Source organism: Xenopus laevis, chromosome 8L (genome assembly GCF_017654675.1).
Source record: "Xenopus laevis strain J_2021 chromosome 8L, Xenopus_laevis_v10.1, whole genome shotgun sequence".
In the NCBI taxonomy this organism is placed as follows: domain Eukaryota; kingdom Metazoa; phylum Chordata; class Amphibia; order Anura; family Pipidae; genus Xenopus; species Xenopus laevis.
The window spans coordinates 100736318-100752890 of NC_054385.1; the positions used below are offsets into that span (position 1 = coordinate 100736318).

The 16573-nt window shown below is 38.3% G+C and overlaps 1 protein-coding gene and 1 long non-coding RNA gene across 3 annotated transcripts in view; one reads left to right on the forward strand and one right to left on the reverse strand.

Annotated features, from left to right (window-relative positions):
- Window positions 1-970: 970 nt before the first annotated feature.
- LOC108699211 lies at window positions 971-10054 on the reverse strand. Its single transcript, XR_001932745.2, has 2 exons — window positions 9959-10054; window positions 971-1308 (listed from the first exon to the last, which is right to left on the reverse strand). It is a non-coding gene; the product is annotated as an uncharacterized LOC108699211 (long non-coding RNA).
- Window positions 10055-10088: 34 nt separating this feature from the next.
- Window positions 10089-16573, forward strand: part of pax9.L (paired box 9 L homeolog) — a 31182-nt gene continuing 24697 nt past the window's right edge. The window contains exons 1-2 of one of the 2 annotated variants that reach the window (XM_041571879.1): window positions 10089-10331; window positions 10637-11257. In XM_041571879.1, coding sequence (XP_041427813.1) covers window positions 10328-10331; window positions 10637-11257 — 625 coding nt within the window. In that variant the 5' untranslated portion in view covers window positions 10089-10327. 2 annotated transcript variants of the gene reach the window in all.

Genomic DNA, 16573 nt, shown 5'->3' on the forward strand with positions numbered 1-16573 from the left:
GAGCCTTCCCAAGCAATTCATTTCCTACCAAACAGCTCTCAGACCAGGTATTACATAAACACCTGGGTATCATTTACAGTCAAAGTCCAGGAAAAAGTATTACACTAGTGTAATATTCTTGGTTTTTGGCTCTGTATCCTGCAATGAGGGTGTGACCACCATTGCATCCCCGCCTAATGGTTTTAAAAAATAGTGGTGAGCACAACTTTCCCTTGTTTGTTATAGTTATACAGGAGCAGTGACCAGCTCCATGTTGTAGCTCCCACCCCTCCCAGCTATAGTCAGGTGATCCCACTGTTGTCTAATAAAAGGGCAGCCAAGTTTGGGAGTTTTACTTTGAAAGCAGCTAGTAAGTTGCAGGTAAAACGTAGTCCCTTTGTAAAATGTATAATTAAGCAATTGAATTCTTAATGAATCAGATGAAAATTAAGCGTAGGACTGGCCAGATATGGGATGACTTTGACATAGTTGGCCAGCTTAAATATATTGCAATATATGGACAAACAATCCCTGTTTTGTTTAAAGGGTAAGGCATTTTTCAGTAGCAGTATGCACAAAATGTCTCTGTATTAAATATATTGATAATGGGTTGAGTGCAGAGGACCTCTTGTAGTTGACTATATATAGATATAGATATATAGTGTATATATTTACTCATTGCTCAAGTTTTGACATGTCAGTGACCTTTTTTTATTGCATTGAACATTTTCAATGATTTCGAAATTATTTGTAAATGTACTTGATACCGAAAGCACTGTCTGTTTGTTCCTTGCTATATCTGTGCACTGCTGGTTGCGACTAATGAAACAATGTAGCCATTGTGGGAAATGGAGTCTTGGCTGCAGGCTTCTGCTACATTGTTTCAATTAGATTTTCTTCCAGGAAGGACAATTGTATTTTGGGATTTACAAGCATTCATAGTATAATTTCAGACATATATTTTTGCACTTCTCCTTAAATGACAGTTCTGTTGTTCACAATGTTTTATTAATATGCATAATAAATGAGAGCTGTACCTGGGGTTTATTGCAGGATAAAAACAGTCAGTACATACAACATCACAGTTTTGTTGGTATATTCTGTAATACAGAGATTCTTTAATACAGGGGATGGATACACAAATAAGAAGAAAAGGAGGTTGTTGTTAAAGCAAGAGAACATTCTACTAAAATCTATTTTCAGCAGTCTTTAGTATGGGGGAATGTAATACATGCGGGTGATAGATTCAGCTCATTTTTCATTTCAGCTCAGTGCCATAGCTAGCTGTCTGGATCCATGCCGGATATACATTCAGTACACGCCATGCCCCTGTATAACGGAGAAAAGAAGCAGCCATTAAACTTAACAGTTACAAAGGAAGAATACAATTGTGTTTGTTTACTAGAGCCAGGGAAGGTGAGTTGGCCTGGTGAGCCATATATGAAGTCTAATGGCTCATACATACAGCAAAACACAGACAGTCTATAATGGTTTACTTTCAATTAGCTGAATCAGGTATGTCTGTGGAAAAATAATATACATTTATATTTCTTTCAGGAAATGCAGATAGTGTTTATTCACCTTTTCTACATAAGCCTAACTGAATGAGCTCATGTCAAAAAGGAGGGGGGTATATTTTCCCTTTAATACAGCCTGCATTGCTGCTGCCTCCACCTTATAAAACAATCAGTTCTTATGCTAAAAAGGGTGATAATCCCATTGATCAACAACAGTAGGCAATGGCTGTAAGTGCCACCATTATAAGATGAGAGCAGAGTCAGACTGGGGGGTCCTGGCCAACCGCAGCTGGTGCATCAGGAGCCCTGGCACACCCTCCCTCTGTGCAAAAGACACGCAGGGTCTCCATCAGGGGAGGATTTTTTAAGGTGTGTGGTTTAAACTTAGGGCAAATGCTATTGACCCCCAACAAATGACTGAATACATAGGACATTCATTAATGGAACTTTTTATATGAATTACTACTTATTGAGTAATGTATCTAGTTACTATACTAGTTATTGGGCCCCACAGCAAGATCATTGGGCTCCTAAACTTTAGGAACAAGACATTTTCCATAACCATATTGCAGTGGTTTATCAATAAAGGTCCCTCTGAGCCCCTATAGTTCCTGGGCCCCCAGCAGCTGCAGGTCTGTTTCCCCTATAGTTTCCCCCATTTTTTCAGTACAAGGAATTGAGAGATTGTATCATAATAGCTGTGACTGGAAAAAAAAACACATGCATCAAGTTCCCTCTGGTCCTACCAAAACCTTCCTATATTGATCATTTGTGTAGGGCATAAAAGAAGCATTTCTTATGGGGGACCTACACCAAAAACAAAACCAAGATTTCTTATGCCAGCCCTGGTTTGAAGAATATGGTAGTAAAAAATATTAATGATGTGTATTTAAATGTGTTTTCCTCTATGGAAATATCTAAGGAATTAATAGCATATCAGGTTAATTTAGAATATTTGGAATTTGGAATATTCAGTATTTCAAGTACCACTACCTTCTCGACAACTGTGAATCCTGGTCTCAATGAATGATTGGGAAAGTTTATGTATTGACCAGATCAGTGAGAAGTTATAGAGCAATCTGCTACATTTATTTAATATAATATGTAATATATATTGGAATGTAACACTCTCTTCCATAATATAAATGACATTTTTGGTTTTACATCCACCAACTGTCATTGTAAAGCTACAATGTCCTAGGCCCTCCTAGCTTTTGGTGAAAGTGCTGTTCATTGTTGCCAATCAGTCTGTTCAGTCCATCAGTCTAATGACTGTCAGTCCACTTTACCATCACCACGACTGACCAAATCATATTACATCCCATATGTACCTTCTCCTGTGGGCAGCTATGTGCTCCCTGGTCTTAAGGGAGGGGTACCAAACATTTTTTTAGCCATGAGCTACACTTAAAAAAGTTGGGGAGCAACACAGGCATGAAAAAAGTTCCTAGGGGGTGCCCAATAATTGTTTATTTGGTAGACCCTATGTGGATTGACAGAGTACAGGTGGGTCTGTTTGGCAGTACACATGGTATTTGTGCCTCTCCAAAGCTAGCTTCCAAGTCAGACATCCAAAAACTAGTCTAGCACCTGCTTTGAGGCCACCGGGAGCAACACCTAAGGGGTTTTAGAGCAACATGTTACAGCTTCAGATGGGCTTTTCTGAATCAACATGACACTAGGTAGGAACTGGGAAATATTGGAGCAAAAAGGATGCTTGTCTGTTAAACCTCAGTAACTGTATAGTTGTATGGGGAAACACCCAAGAAGGCTGTCATTCCAGGATGGAATATTCTACCGGGACATATTAATAACCTCCCTATTTGGCAGAAGGAATAGGGTTGCCAGAACCGCACAAAGGGGAGTACAGGAGAAGCATTGCAATGGGCAAGGAATTACTACGGATCACTTTGGGCACAAGCTTAGGCACAGGCAGTGTCGGACTGGCCCACCGGGATACCAGGAAAAGTCCCGGTGGGCCCAGGTGTCAGTGGGACCTCATGCTGCTATACTTTTGGCCTATTTCATGGCCATTCCCTATTTCTATGAGAACAAAGAGGCTAAATAGATGGAATAATTGATTATAGTATGTAAAGAAAAGAGACTAGGAGAATGAGGTGAAGAAGAATATTAGTACTGAGAGTGGGCCCCTTGTCTAAAGTTTTTGGGGGGCCCCTGGTGTCCTAGTCCGACACTTGGCACAGGACCTTCTCCCTACAGAAATTCACCCATCACCATTCTAAGGACAGGGCTATGTGACAGTGGCAGCAAAAGGCACATGTGGGTGTTAAATGCACTCTCACTGCTCCCTCCTTTCTAAACACAGGGGCCCCTACTCAGTGTTCTCTAATCATCTGCTGCTGCTCAAACAAATGAGGCCCCACTTTACTGTACCTGTAATTGGCTCATGTTTCTGCTGTTCTGCAGGGTGGGGGGGATCAGTGTAACCCTCACTGTGCCACGTGAGAATTAAGAGACTGATCCTGTCTCATCTCATCCACAAAATGCACAATTACCAATAAAAAAAATCACAAGTGAGATGAATGAAAGTAGCAGCGACATAAAAAGGGAACCATTGTGCCACCTCCATGCACGCTGAGAGATACAGTACTAGATTGCGCGCTAATTAAACGCTAATACAAACGAAATATTATTTCAGTGCAATCACTTGTACCGGCTATAAAGAGTTTATGGTGTGAGGAACCTTGTGCAATCACTTCAGTGCGCTGAGGATTAGTAAATCCTGGATACAAACACAGGCGCATTCATTCAGTTTTAGGCACAAAAGAAGACAAGGTGAATTATTCAATTTTAGCATTCGTTAGAGTAATATATAAGCGCTTACACAAGATATAATTTATTCTCTGGCTCACATTTATTCGTGGTGAATTATACAAAGAGCCGCAAGAGTGTCAAATATTTCCTGTTTCGGAATTCAAAGGATAATTCCAGATTTTTGCGGTTTGACGCCAACTTATATAAATACTCTGGGGGGAAAAAGGAGAAACAGCGCCGAAAAAGAGACAGAGATTGTCAATTTGTAAAGATAAAGACATGTTATTATTCAGATCATGTCACAATGAAGAAAAGTAAATAAATGTGCAATTTTAGCTAAACAAATAGATGTGTTACAGTATAGCTATAAAGATAAATATATAATTACATGAGAGAGAGAGAGAGAGAGAGAGAGAGAGAGAGAGAGAGAGAGAATAAAAGGATAAATATTTTACCATTTAGGTGACACTTACAATAATTATAGAAGAAAGGGAAAAAAACGAAAGATATATAAGTATAGTAAATATAGTGATATCAGATCAAAATAATGCAATATCTAAGCACCCACCAAAATGCTAGCAGTATTAAGCAGTATTAAGGAATTCCTGTGCCTGTTAGCTGCATGTACCCTACTACTCAGTGTTCACCATAGGGACACATAAATAAATAAGATTTTTTTTTAAAAAAGTGTCTATAAATTACTATTATTATCCGATGGAAAGTAGCCATTTATTTTTGCTGTGTTCGTTTTTGAATAACACACACGCACACACACACACTGTAAGATGATAAAGTGCAAGTCATCACAAACCCACTCATTATTTACACTTATTTACATACAGTACTGCACTCACAGGAGAAGAACATCGTTAGCATTGGAGCCCATCACTTTCCATGCGGGCTGAAAAGATAAATATAAATAACATAGCACTGCCATCCCCACATTTCTTCACCGGCTTCCCATGGTCTCTAATAATAGTCCGCAATGAAACCAGCAGGGTGGGACGTTGCTGCTTCTAGGAATGCGCCGATCTTGCGACTTTAATAAATTAACTAGTAACGCGCGCACGCTGAAATGCTGGTTATATATATATATTCTTTTCTTTTTTTCTTATTATTTTATGAATAGATAGTTAGTTACATCAATAACATAAATGTACAATAACAACAGAAAGTACATGCAAAAAAATTGAATAATTAATAAGGTAATTAATACAAGCATTCTAATATATATTTTTTTTTTTTTTTATACAAACACTCATCCTTATAGAAAATGTTTCATTTGGCTGCCATTAAGATATTTGTTGCATTTTGTTGGTAATTAACCTGTGGCGGAAAATATTTACAGACTCGCTCTGTATAAGGGCAAATACATTATATTATGGCATCCTATAAGCTAATACTATAAGCTAAATTCTATATATATATATATATATATATATATATATATATATATATATATATATATATATATATATATATACACATGTCTTTTCTTTTATATATATATATATATATATATATATATATATATATATATATATATATATATATATATATATATATATATATATATATATATATATAGTATATGCAAGGTGTAAGGTCCAGCTCTCCATAACTAAAAAAGGAATTGGGGGGGGGGTTCACTTATTCATTCTTTTATTCCACCATGTTAATGTGATTCCAACGTTTCGGTTCTACATTATATATCCTTAATTTTATATATATATATATATATATATATATATATATATATATATATATATATATATATATATATATTTAATAAAGAATCAAAAGATAATACAAGTCTTTTTTTTAAATAAGACTTTATTTTACGTTTTGGTTCTGCCCAAATAACCTTCCTCTGGATGGTCTCTGAGCAGAACCGAAATGTAGACCTGCAATAAATTATTGTATGAAAATAATATATTGATAAAAATATCAAAATGTATGCATTAGGTCTATGTTTATATCTGTCTGTCTGTGAGAGGGAGAGAGACAGAGAGCGATAGAGAATGTATTGTTATTTTGTTCATAATACAAATCTATGTCAGTGTTTCCTATTGTATAAATACACGCACACACTTGGATATTAAAATATTGCTTTTTTTTATTTTATGAACAGATAGTTACAACAATAACATTTATATTATAATAACAACAGAAAGTGCATACAAAGCAAAGCAAGAATCGATAAAATATTGCTTTTTTTCAACTTCCTTCAACCAACAAAATATTCGTCAATCAGCAGAACAAAATATTCCTTCCACCTCTTTAGCAATGCTGGTGCCTACACTGTGCTGTCTGCTGTATGTCTGTTTTGACATTACGAAAATTATTTAAACGAATGTTTTGCAAATGATTGTGCTAATTAGATTTTCTTTATTGAATCGTCATCAGCACTGTAACAAGCCCAGATGAATTATTATAATTGCAAAAACGCCAAGGGAAGAGAAGGACCTGCAGTCCAGTGAGTGCTTGGCTGTATCTAGCTGCTCCTCTGGTGCGACCCCACAGCTCTACTGTAATTCAGATTTGTTATCCTTAATATAAATGCATGGGGGTTAATGCTGTTAATCTCCCCATACGCCTCTTTCTGTACTGAATACTGATAGTGGCTTTACTTAACTTTTAATTGCAGCAGAGAACTCTACAAATAATATTTCATTATACTGAGTGTTCTCTCGAAATTGGATTCATATTAATCTACTTTATTTCGCAATTGGAAGTGAGAATCAGTCACTCCATACACTGAAGTGCCCCTGCCTGGGCTACATAGCACCAATGGGCTAAAGCCACTGAACTATTAATGCAGAACTAAAAGCTAATTGAGCATTAACCATCCCAATACTAGATTTATTCATTCAGCTGATGGTTATTATCATTCCAGTCATCAATGTGCGGTATGAAAAATCATTTGTATTTAACTGATTAATAAGTAACTTCCAGGTGCGTAACTATATAGAGGAATCAGATGGGCGGGCAGGAGGTATAGGGGCCCATGAGGTCCTAATTCATATACAATTTCAATAAATATTGGTAAAACAAGTCCCCCTTTAAACATTTTGGAGGGCTGAAAAATAATTTGCTGTGGTGTGGGGCCCAGTAATATCTACCTATGAGGCCCAATAAATATTGGGAAAACAAGTCCCCCTCTAAACATTTTGGGGGCCTAAAAAATAATTTGCTATGGGGCCCAGTAATATCTACCCATGAGGCCCAAATAATGAGCAATTTCAAGTTCAACATTTATTGGTAAGACAGAGCAATCTATTGATATGTTGGGGGCCCTAAAATGTATTTGCTGTGGAACCCAATTCACATCTAGTTACGGCACTGGTCACTTACCCACATAGCTGCCATGATCGTCCATGATTCCAATAGATGAAAATAAATGTAGGACTCATCATTAAAGTCAATATGGCAGGATAGCAAGACAATTTTATAAAAGGGCAAAGCACAGAACTGGTGGGAAAATGCTTTGAATATGTCCAATTATTATTATTTGGATAATACAGAGGTATATTTATAATTAGATATAGTTATATATTCAGTTTTACCCACGGTGCCTGGTGGTACTGCTCATCTGTATCCCAAGAAATAAACCTTTAAATGAAACACCAATTACAATGTTACCCAGTGGGAGCAGAGGACACACACACGTGCAGAATATTGGGGCAGGTCCTTTGATGATTATTCACAAGGCTGGAGGTTAAAGGGATGCTGATAGCAGGGGGGTCTGACAGGTAATCGGACAGTGTGTGTGTTTGGATAGCCTTGCCCTTGTGCACAAGCAATCACTGACCCCTGCCCTAGTGCAAGTCACAGTGGAGCTGAGCCCTGTAAGTTCCACAAGCACTGGGGCCAGCCAAGGAGCTCAGTCCCACAGGATCCCAACAGGAACACATACACACACAGAAAACCAGTTTACTATATTACATTAAAATGTGTGTGATGCATTTATTCTTTCTATAAATATGTAAGGCCCTTATATAAAATGTAAAGACTATCCGCCTTATTATTTAAACTTCTAAAAAAAGCTGTAGGGAAATTCTGCTGGGTGTTTGTGTGTGTGTGTGTGTGTGTGTGTTTATGTAGTGATCATGTATTTGTTTATGCTGATGCGAGTGCAGATGTGTGAATATGAAGAAGGTGTGTGTGTGGCTATGTTTTTGCGCAAAAGTGTCAGTGTAAATAATTAATAAATGTGGGTAGATGTACATATGCGTGTGTGTGTACAGTATGTGTCTGTGTGTGTCTCATTCAATGTACTTGTGCACACGAGCAAGTGTGGGTGGGTGTATAGGAATGTGTCGGTGTGTGTGTAAGAATATTGTATGCATGCGTGTATGTGATGTGTGTATAAGAATGTGTGTGTATGAAGGTGTGCATCTGCATCTGTATATTAGCCTTGTCTAGTGCCCATTAGTAGTGGCATTTCCTTCCAGGCCTCAAGACCCCTACCCATGATGGGATGCCACTTGTTTCCTGATGCTGCTGGAGATGTTTCTGCTGGGGGTCTAAGCAGATTCATTTCATTTCTGTCTCTGTAACACAGGCCAGTTTGTCCATTTGTCTCCCAGTAAGCAGGCACAGATCTTGCCAATGCCCAGCTTTCCTGCATAAGTGGAAATAGTTTCAGCCCACATTTACTGGCATTGATGTCTGTATATATATATATATATATTATACTTCCTTTGTAAATACCGCCCGATCCCAGAACCACAAAACTGACCAGGACTGGAACACACACACAAAAGGGAAATGCCAAGACAAGACTCTTCTGTCCCACACTTACACATCATATTTTTATTCTGCATACCTGGTACCTGCTAACCGAGCCAAACAATCGTTGTAAGGGAACTTTATGCACAGACAGGTGAGAATTCACTGGAATGTGTGCAAGTTAAAAAATCATTTATTTCTATTAATAGTAATCAAAACGACCGGCACCCAAACTGTGAAACCTACTGTGATATATATATATATATATATATATATATATACACATTCATATAGATACATATTTATATACTATATACATACATATAGATACATATTTATATACTATATACACACATATAGATACACATTTATATAATATATACACACATATAGATACATATTGGGCAAATTTACAAGTTAATTTAGAACAGGGATCCCCAACCTATTTTACCCGTGAGCAACATTTAAATGTAAAAAGAGTTGGGGAGCAACACAAGAACGAAAATGTTTCTGGGGTGCCAAATAAGGGCTGTGATTGGCTATTTGGTAGCCCCTATGTGGACTGGCAGCCTACAGGAGACTCTGGCAGTACATCTAGTTTTTGGGCAACCAAAACTTGCCTCCAAGCCTGAAATTTAAAAATAATCTCCTGCTTTTAGGCCACAGGGAGCAACATCCAGGGGGTTGGAGAGCAACATGTTACTCACGGGCTACTGGTTGGGGGATCATTGATTTAGAACAACAAGCACAAAGCTCAAGCTGCCACACAACTTGCTAAAAGTATGTGGATGTCTATATAAGTAAAGCTGGAGTACATGTCTGGACTGTGCAAGTGTCCATATAATATTGGGGACAGGTTATGTCCCAGGCTAGGAATATACCATATGGTCGGGGGAGGGCTAGGGGGATAGCAATAGCACTAAGGACATATTGTAATCGCTGATGGATTCATTTACCTTTTCTCTCAATATAATTCTCCCTTTCCATGTCGCAGTCTCTGGAATCCCACAGTTGAGAAGAACACGCCGGACAGCTGTGGGACAGTAAGATGGGGCACTGTCAGTCACTGACAGCAGCCAATAGGGAGTGGGACGATGGGCTGGTCCTTCCCAGAGTAGGCGTGTCCCGGCTGCCTGACAGTCCTGCTCTGCCGGCCAGCCCATGTTGCTATTAGAGGGAAATGCAGGAGTTAGCCTGTCTGCTGCAGCAGGAAAGGAAGGCACCGACTCACCTTCAGCCTTGGCTCCCTGCTCCCTCGCTGCGCTGACTGCAGCAACATTATTTGCCTAGTTCTGCAGCTGGATTCCCTGGACCCAAGCTGAGCAATGGGTAAGTGCAACTGGTGGGACAAAGCAGGGGTGTTGGGAGGGGAGTGTAACCCCCAGAGCTGTCAGGCAGAAGGAGGCTTCTCCTATTTACCTTGTCGTGTCCCTACAAGCAGCAAACCCATGGGGTGAATAAGTATAGAGCCAGTGCGAGGTTTTAGGGCTGCGTGGGGTGTGCGGGCCCACAGAGGCGTCTCACTCAGGTATATGTGTATCTATCCGCGGAACTATTGGGAGACGCAGGGGGGCATTATTTGTGTGTCAGCGGGATTGTCAGTAGTAAAGAGAGCGTGTCCCGTTTCTTTGCAGAGCCGGCCTTCGGAGAGGTCAACCAGCTGGGCGGTGTGTTTGTAAATGGCAGGCCCCTGCCCAATGCCATCCGGCTGCGGATCGTGGAGCTGGCCCAGCTGGGCATTCGGCCGTGCGATATCAGTCGGCAGCTGCGAGTGTCGCACGGATGTGTCAGCAAGATCCTAGCGCGATACAACGAGACGGGCTCTATCCTGCCAGGGGCCATCGGCGGCAGCAAACCCAGGGTCACCACCCCCACTGTGGTCAAACACATACGGACTTACAAGCAGAGGGACCCGGGCATATTCGCGTGGGAGATCAGGGACAGGCTGCTCGCAGACGGCGTGTGCGACAAATACAACGTGCCCTCGGTCAGCTCCATCAGCCGGATCCTACGGAATAAGATTGGGAACCTGGCCCAGCAGAACCACTATGAGAGCCACAAACAGCACCCGGCGGCCCCCTCCGCTCTCCCTTACAACCACCTGTACTCTTACCCCAGTCCCATTGCTGCAGGGGCCAAGGTGCCGACCCCTCCTGGAATGCACTCCATCCCTTGCACCATGGCCATGCCCAGGACCTGGCCCTCGTCCCACTCAGTTACAGACATCCTTGGCATTCGCTCCATCACTGACCAAGGTAAGAGCTACTTCCCAATCCTTGTCTGGAACTGGCACCAGTCAATACCCATTTATATCTGGGGATCGGTCCCATACGGGATCATTTATTTCTAGGGGTTCATTCCGAATAGGAACACTTATTCATAGAATTCTATTCCTATCCTTACACATACATTCATTTATTCCATACAGAAATATATTTCTAACATTCTATTCCTGAGAAAATTCTGGGGTTTCATTCAATTCAGCAACATTTATTTCTAGGGTGGTTTCTAATCTATACAGGCACCTTGATTTCTTGGCTAGGTTCCATTCTATACTGGGAAATGTATTACTGGAGTTCCATTCCATACAGGAACGTTTATTTCTAGAGTCCCACTCCATACAATAACATTCACTTGGACAGGTCCATTCCGGAAACATTTGACTATGGCTTTCACTCCGTACAGAGATAGTTTTTGGAAAATCCGTACACTGACATTTGACAGGTAGGTGAATAATAGGTGGAGATCGAACACACTCACATAAAATAACAAGCGGATTAAGTACTGATATAATCTGTCTGACATTCTTTCTTATAAATGGCCATATATATGTGTATACATACATGCTCATTCTTTTTCTATATATATATGTAGCGGTGAGCTGTGCAGTCTAATCGATGAACAAAATTACATCTTACTTTATATTGAGTTTCCCCATCTCCAGCTTTATGAATTGCCTCCTAATTTAATTAATTATTACAATACTGATTAGATAAAGGTAAAGTATACAACATGGATAGTGCATTCGCTAAAAGCAGTGATTAGCAATGATTAGACCCAATTTAAGTCACTGACATAATTTAATTGCATTGATCTAATAACCCACTGGTAAAACTAGTAAATCATTTTAACTATCATCAGTCATGGAAGTTCCATAACGAATCGGCCTCTCTATAATGAATTATTATGGTAAAATAACACTTACAATACTGGAGCAATTTCTTTTCTTTGGATAAAATAATAGCCTAGAGGATTTTTCTCTTCCCATCCATAAAAGCAGACTAATATAAATATTACAGATATTTAGATAGATGATAGATAGATAGATAGATAGATAGATAGATAGATAGATAGATAGATAGACTTATAATAGATAGATGGATAGATGATTGATAGATAGATACATAGATAGACTAATAATAGATAGATAGATAGATAGATAGATAGATAGATAGATAGATAGACTAATAAGAGATAGATAGATAGATAGATAGATAGATAGATAGATAGACTAATAATAGATAGATAGACTAATAATAGATAGATAGATAGATAGATAGATAGATAGATAGATAGATAGATAGATAGACTAATAATAGATAGATAGATAGATAGACTTATAATAAATAGATGGATAGATGATTGATAGATAAATACATAGATAGACTAATAATAGATAGATAGATAGATAGATAGATAGATAGATAGATAGATAAATAGATAGACTAATAATAGATAAATAGATAGATAGATAGATAGATAGATAGATAGACTAATAATAGATAGATAGATAGACTAATAATAGATAGATATATAATAGATAGATAGACTAATAATAGATAGATAGATAGATAGATAGATAGATAGACTAATAATAGATAGATAGATAATAGATAGATAGACTAATAATAGATAGATAGATAGATAGATAGATAGATAGATAGATAGATAGATAGATAGATAGATAGATAGATAGACTAATAATAGATAGATAGATAGATAGACTAATAATAGATAGATAGATAGCTGGATGATAGCCTAATAATAGATAGATCATGTAGGGTGGTTTAATAAAGACCTGGCAGTGTGTGTATGAGAGGGGGTATGTAATGTGATTGTGGGAAGGACAGGAGGGCCCCTTCTCAGCCCCACGCACAGAATTTAGCAGAAGCCATATAGGGGCAGCCTTGTGCCCATTTCTAATACATTCAGTCACCCTATGAAAACTTTATTGAAGGAAGCTCAAGTCCAATATGCAGGAGGGCCAAGCAATGGCATTCCCCGCAGCGTGTATCTAAGTAGAGAAAACGCATTTCACTTTTCCTAAACACAGGGATTTGTCATGAGCACAACGCCTGCTGGAAATGAAGGAAAGGCTTTCACTTCTCTGCCTTGTGCAATCAGACTAAATTCACCCAGACAGGAAGTTCAAATGTCAGATAATTGGTTTCATTCTTAGGCACAAAGTACAACCTCTGGGCATAATCTGAGCGACAGGGAGATTTCCCCGCACCTAGAGCCTCATGTTGTGCCTTGGAGAGAAGGGGCCGCACTCACACCGCTCTCTGCCTTATTCCAATTATCTGACTCAGTAACATGGTTCCCCTTTTGCACCCCAGATCCAGTTCTCCCCCCTGTGCCATTAATTGCCTAACGAGGCAACGAATGCTCTTGTATGCACTGGCCCAGCCCGGGTCCCAGCGAGGCAAGGAACATTCCCAAGGAATATACAGAGATTTACCATTTCCTGATGTGCTGTTTAAAAAAAAAAAAAAAGGGAGAACATAACATTGGAGAATTAGATTACAAATTGGGAATGTTTGTAGATCCCTCTAATGGTTTCCTCTTTTATTAACACCACATTGCGTTCAAGCCTCCAAGGGAACTGTCTGGAACGGTTCCTCTGCTCCCTGGCTCTCTGTGCAACAATGTCTGCTCCTGTCGCACTGCAGCCTGCGCCTCAACCCTCTCTCCCCTGTACCCTGCCTAATTGATCCGAGGAAGCCACCTGTGCCACTGGCAGAGTCATTCCAGGGGAGAAAGTGCAAATGGGCCATTAAATAATGAGGGGGTTGGGGTAAATAACAAATAATATGGACTAGGGGGAAAATACATCTAATTGTGTACTGTAGCTCCATAGTCATTCTCTGAAATTTAATTATGTCCAGAAATATATTCTATCTTGGTCATTTTTCTATCCTCCCCCCAACAACTATCCTGAAATCCAAATACCATGGGGTAATTATATAAATAATAATAATAATAATAATAATGCTTAGGTTATTTAGTAATTATGTATTCAGTCCTTGTAGAAATATATTATTATTATTATTACATAGCAGTTGTGGTTTAAAAAAAAAAAAGTTAATGACGTTTAACCCTTCAAATATTTCCTACCAAGTTCCCAGCTCGAACAGAGAAAGGAGAAATAAACAACAGCAAAAAAGTAATTGCAAAATGCAAAACAAAAATTTAATACTGCAGTAGAACCTCCTTTTTTTTTACATCCCCTGATTTTAAGTTTCCCTTCATTTTACATTGTTGATTTGTGGTCCCACCTATAAATTATGCATAATACATTTTCCCTGATTTTACATTTTCCTGGATTTTAGATCATATTTGTCTGGTCCCCTGAAAAACGTAAAATGGGGGTTCTACTGTAGTAATAATAACAATAATCGTTTTTAATCAGCTACTATGTAACCTTGTATTATTATTATTAATATGATTAATATGATTATTATTATTATTACTACATAGTAGTTTAGGTTGAAGAGTCCATAAATGTAATCCCTTTTCACGATATTTTCAATTATTATTAGTAGTACATTGTAACACAGCAGATGAGGTTGAAAAAGCTACCAGACAATCATGTTCAACCCTTTATCCAGAGAATAAATTGCTACCTAGTGTAGATGACCCAGAGGAATAAAATGACCTTGTGAAGCAGCGATGGATAATATTATCAGCATCTATCCCCCTTCTATTCCAGCACTGTGAGAATCGCCACGATTTCCCCTTCTTGGCAAAATAAACATTTCTGACAAATCTTGGAATGCTAAGTATTTTCCAGAATTGTAATCTTTTCTTTAAACACAGGCAGTCGTTTTTTCCCCATAGAAAGCGCAGATTTCAGTCCCCCTGCCTTGGTCCATTTCTGTACATCTATTCCCCGCTATCAGGTTGATAAATATACGATTTGCTATTTTATTATTAGAGATGCAGTATAGTAATAAAATAATCTCCTGATCTGGTGTCAGAGAGAGCGATTAATCGCTAGGGGTTTATGGGGGGCTCATTCTAATTGACAAGTGATATCTTCACAATTCCTGATCCCAAATCTCAAACAAACACCTTCAATAACTTGCAGGAACCGCCTGCCTGTGGCCCCTAGTGAAGTTCACACCTTGGCTAGGTGCAATCTAGACTAATACGCAGAAAGCCAAAATATACACTCGGAGTAAGTGTAGCGTCAACCGCAATATTTCAATAACCTGATTTCAAAGCCTGTAATTATAGGTTTGGTATATGAGGGATAGGAAAGACATGGCCCTGGGGTGCCAGGGACCCCACCCCTATTTCCAGTATCACAGCAGTGCTCTGTAGGCTTGTGCTCTGTGGTTATGCCATGTCTGCTGGGTACTTGTGTGGCACTGCCTGTGAATGGATAGGGGATAGGGCTGACTGGAATGTTATGTTATGCCAACAACAAGAATTAATTCAGCCTGCAAAATGCTACCTCCTCTTAATCTTTTTTTTTTTTTTTTTTAAAAAAAAAGTAGTACACACTATTATTTATTTACTGTACACTAGACTGTACACACAAACACAGATAGGGAAGAGTGCAAGAATGAATTATTAATTTTATATATATATATATATATTTACTGTACACTAGACTGTACACACAAACAGATAGGGAGGAGTGCAAGAATTAATTATTCATTTTATATATATATATTTACTGTACACTAGACTGTACACACAAACAGATAGGGAGGAGTGCAAGAATTAATTATTCATTTTATATATATATATTTACTGTACACTAGACTGTACACACACACACAGATAGGGAGGAGTGCAAGAATTAATTATTAATTTTATATTTATATATTTACTGTACACTAGACTGTACACACACACAGATAGGGAGGAGTGCAAAAATTAATTATTAATTTTATATATATATATATATATATATATATATATATATATATATATATATATATATTTACTGTACACTAGACTGTACACACACACACAGATAAGGAGGAGTGCAAGAATTAATTATTCATTATATATATATATATATATATTTACTGTACACTAGACTGTACACACACACACACACAGAGATAAGGAGGAGTTCGAGAATTAATTATTCATTTTTCTATCCTTTATATAATGATAGATTATGGAAAGATAGTCATGGTGATACATTTATCCGTATTTATCTAGCCAGCTAACGAAATACTGTAGATAGATATATTAGAGTGTAGAAATATATATTTGTATATCATTATTTAGTTAGTTATCATACAATGTAGATATGAGTATATTATGTAGGT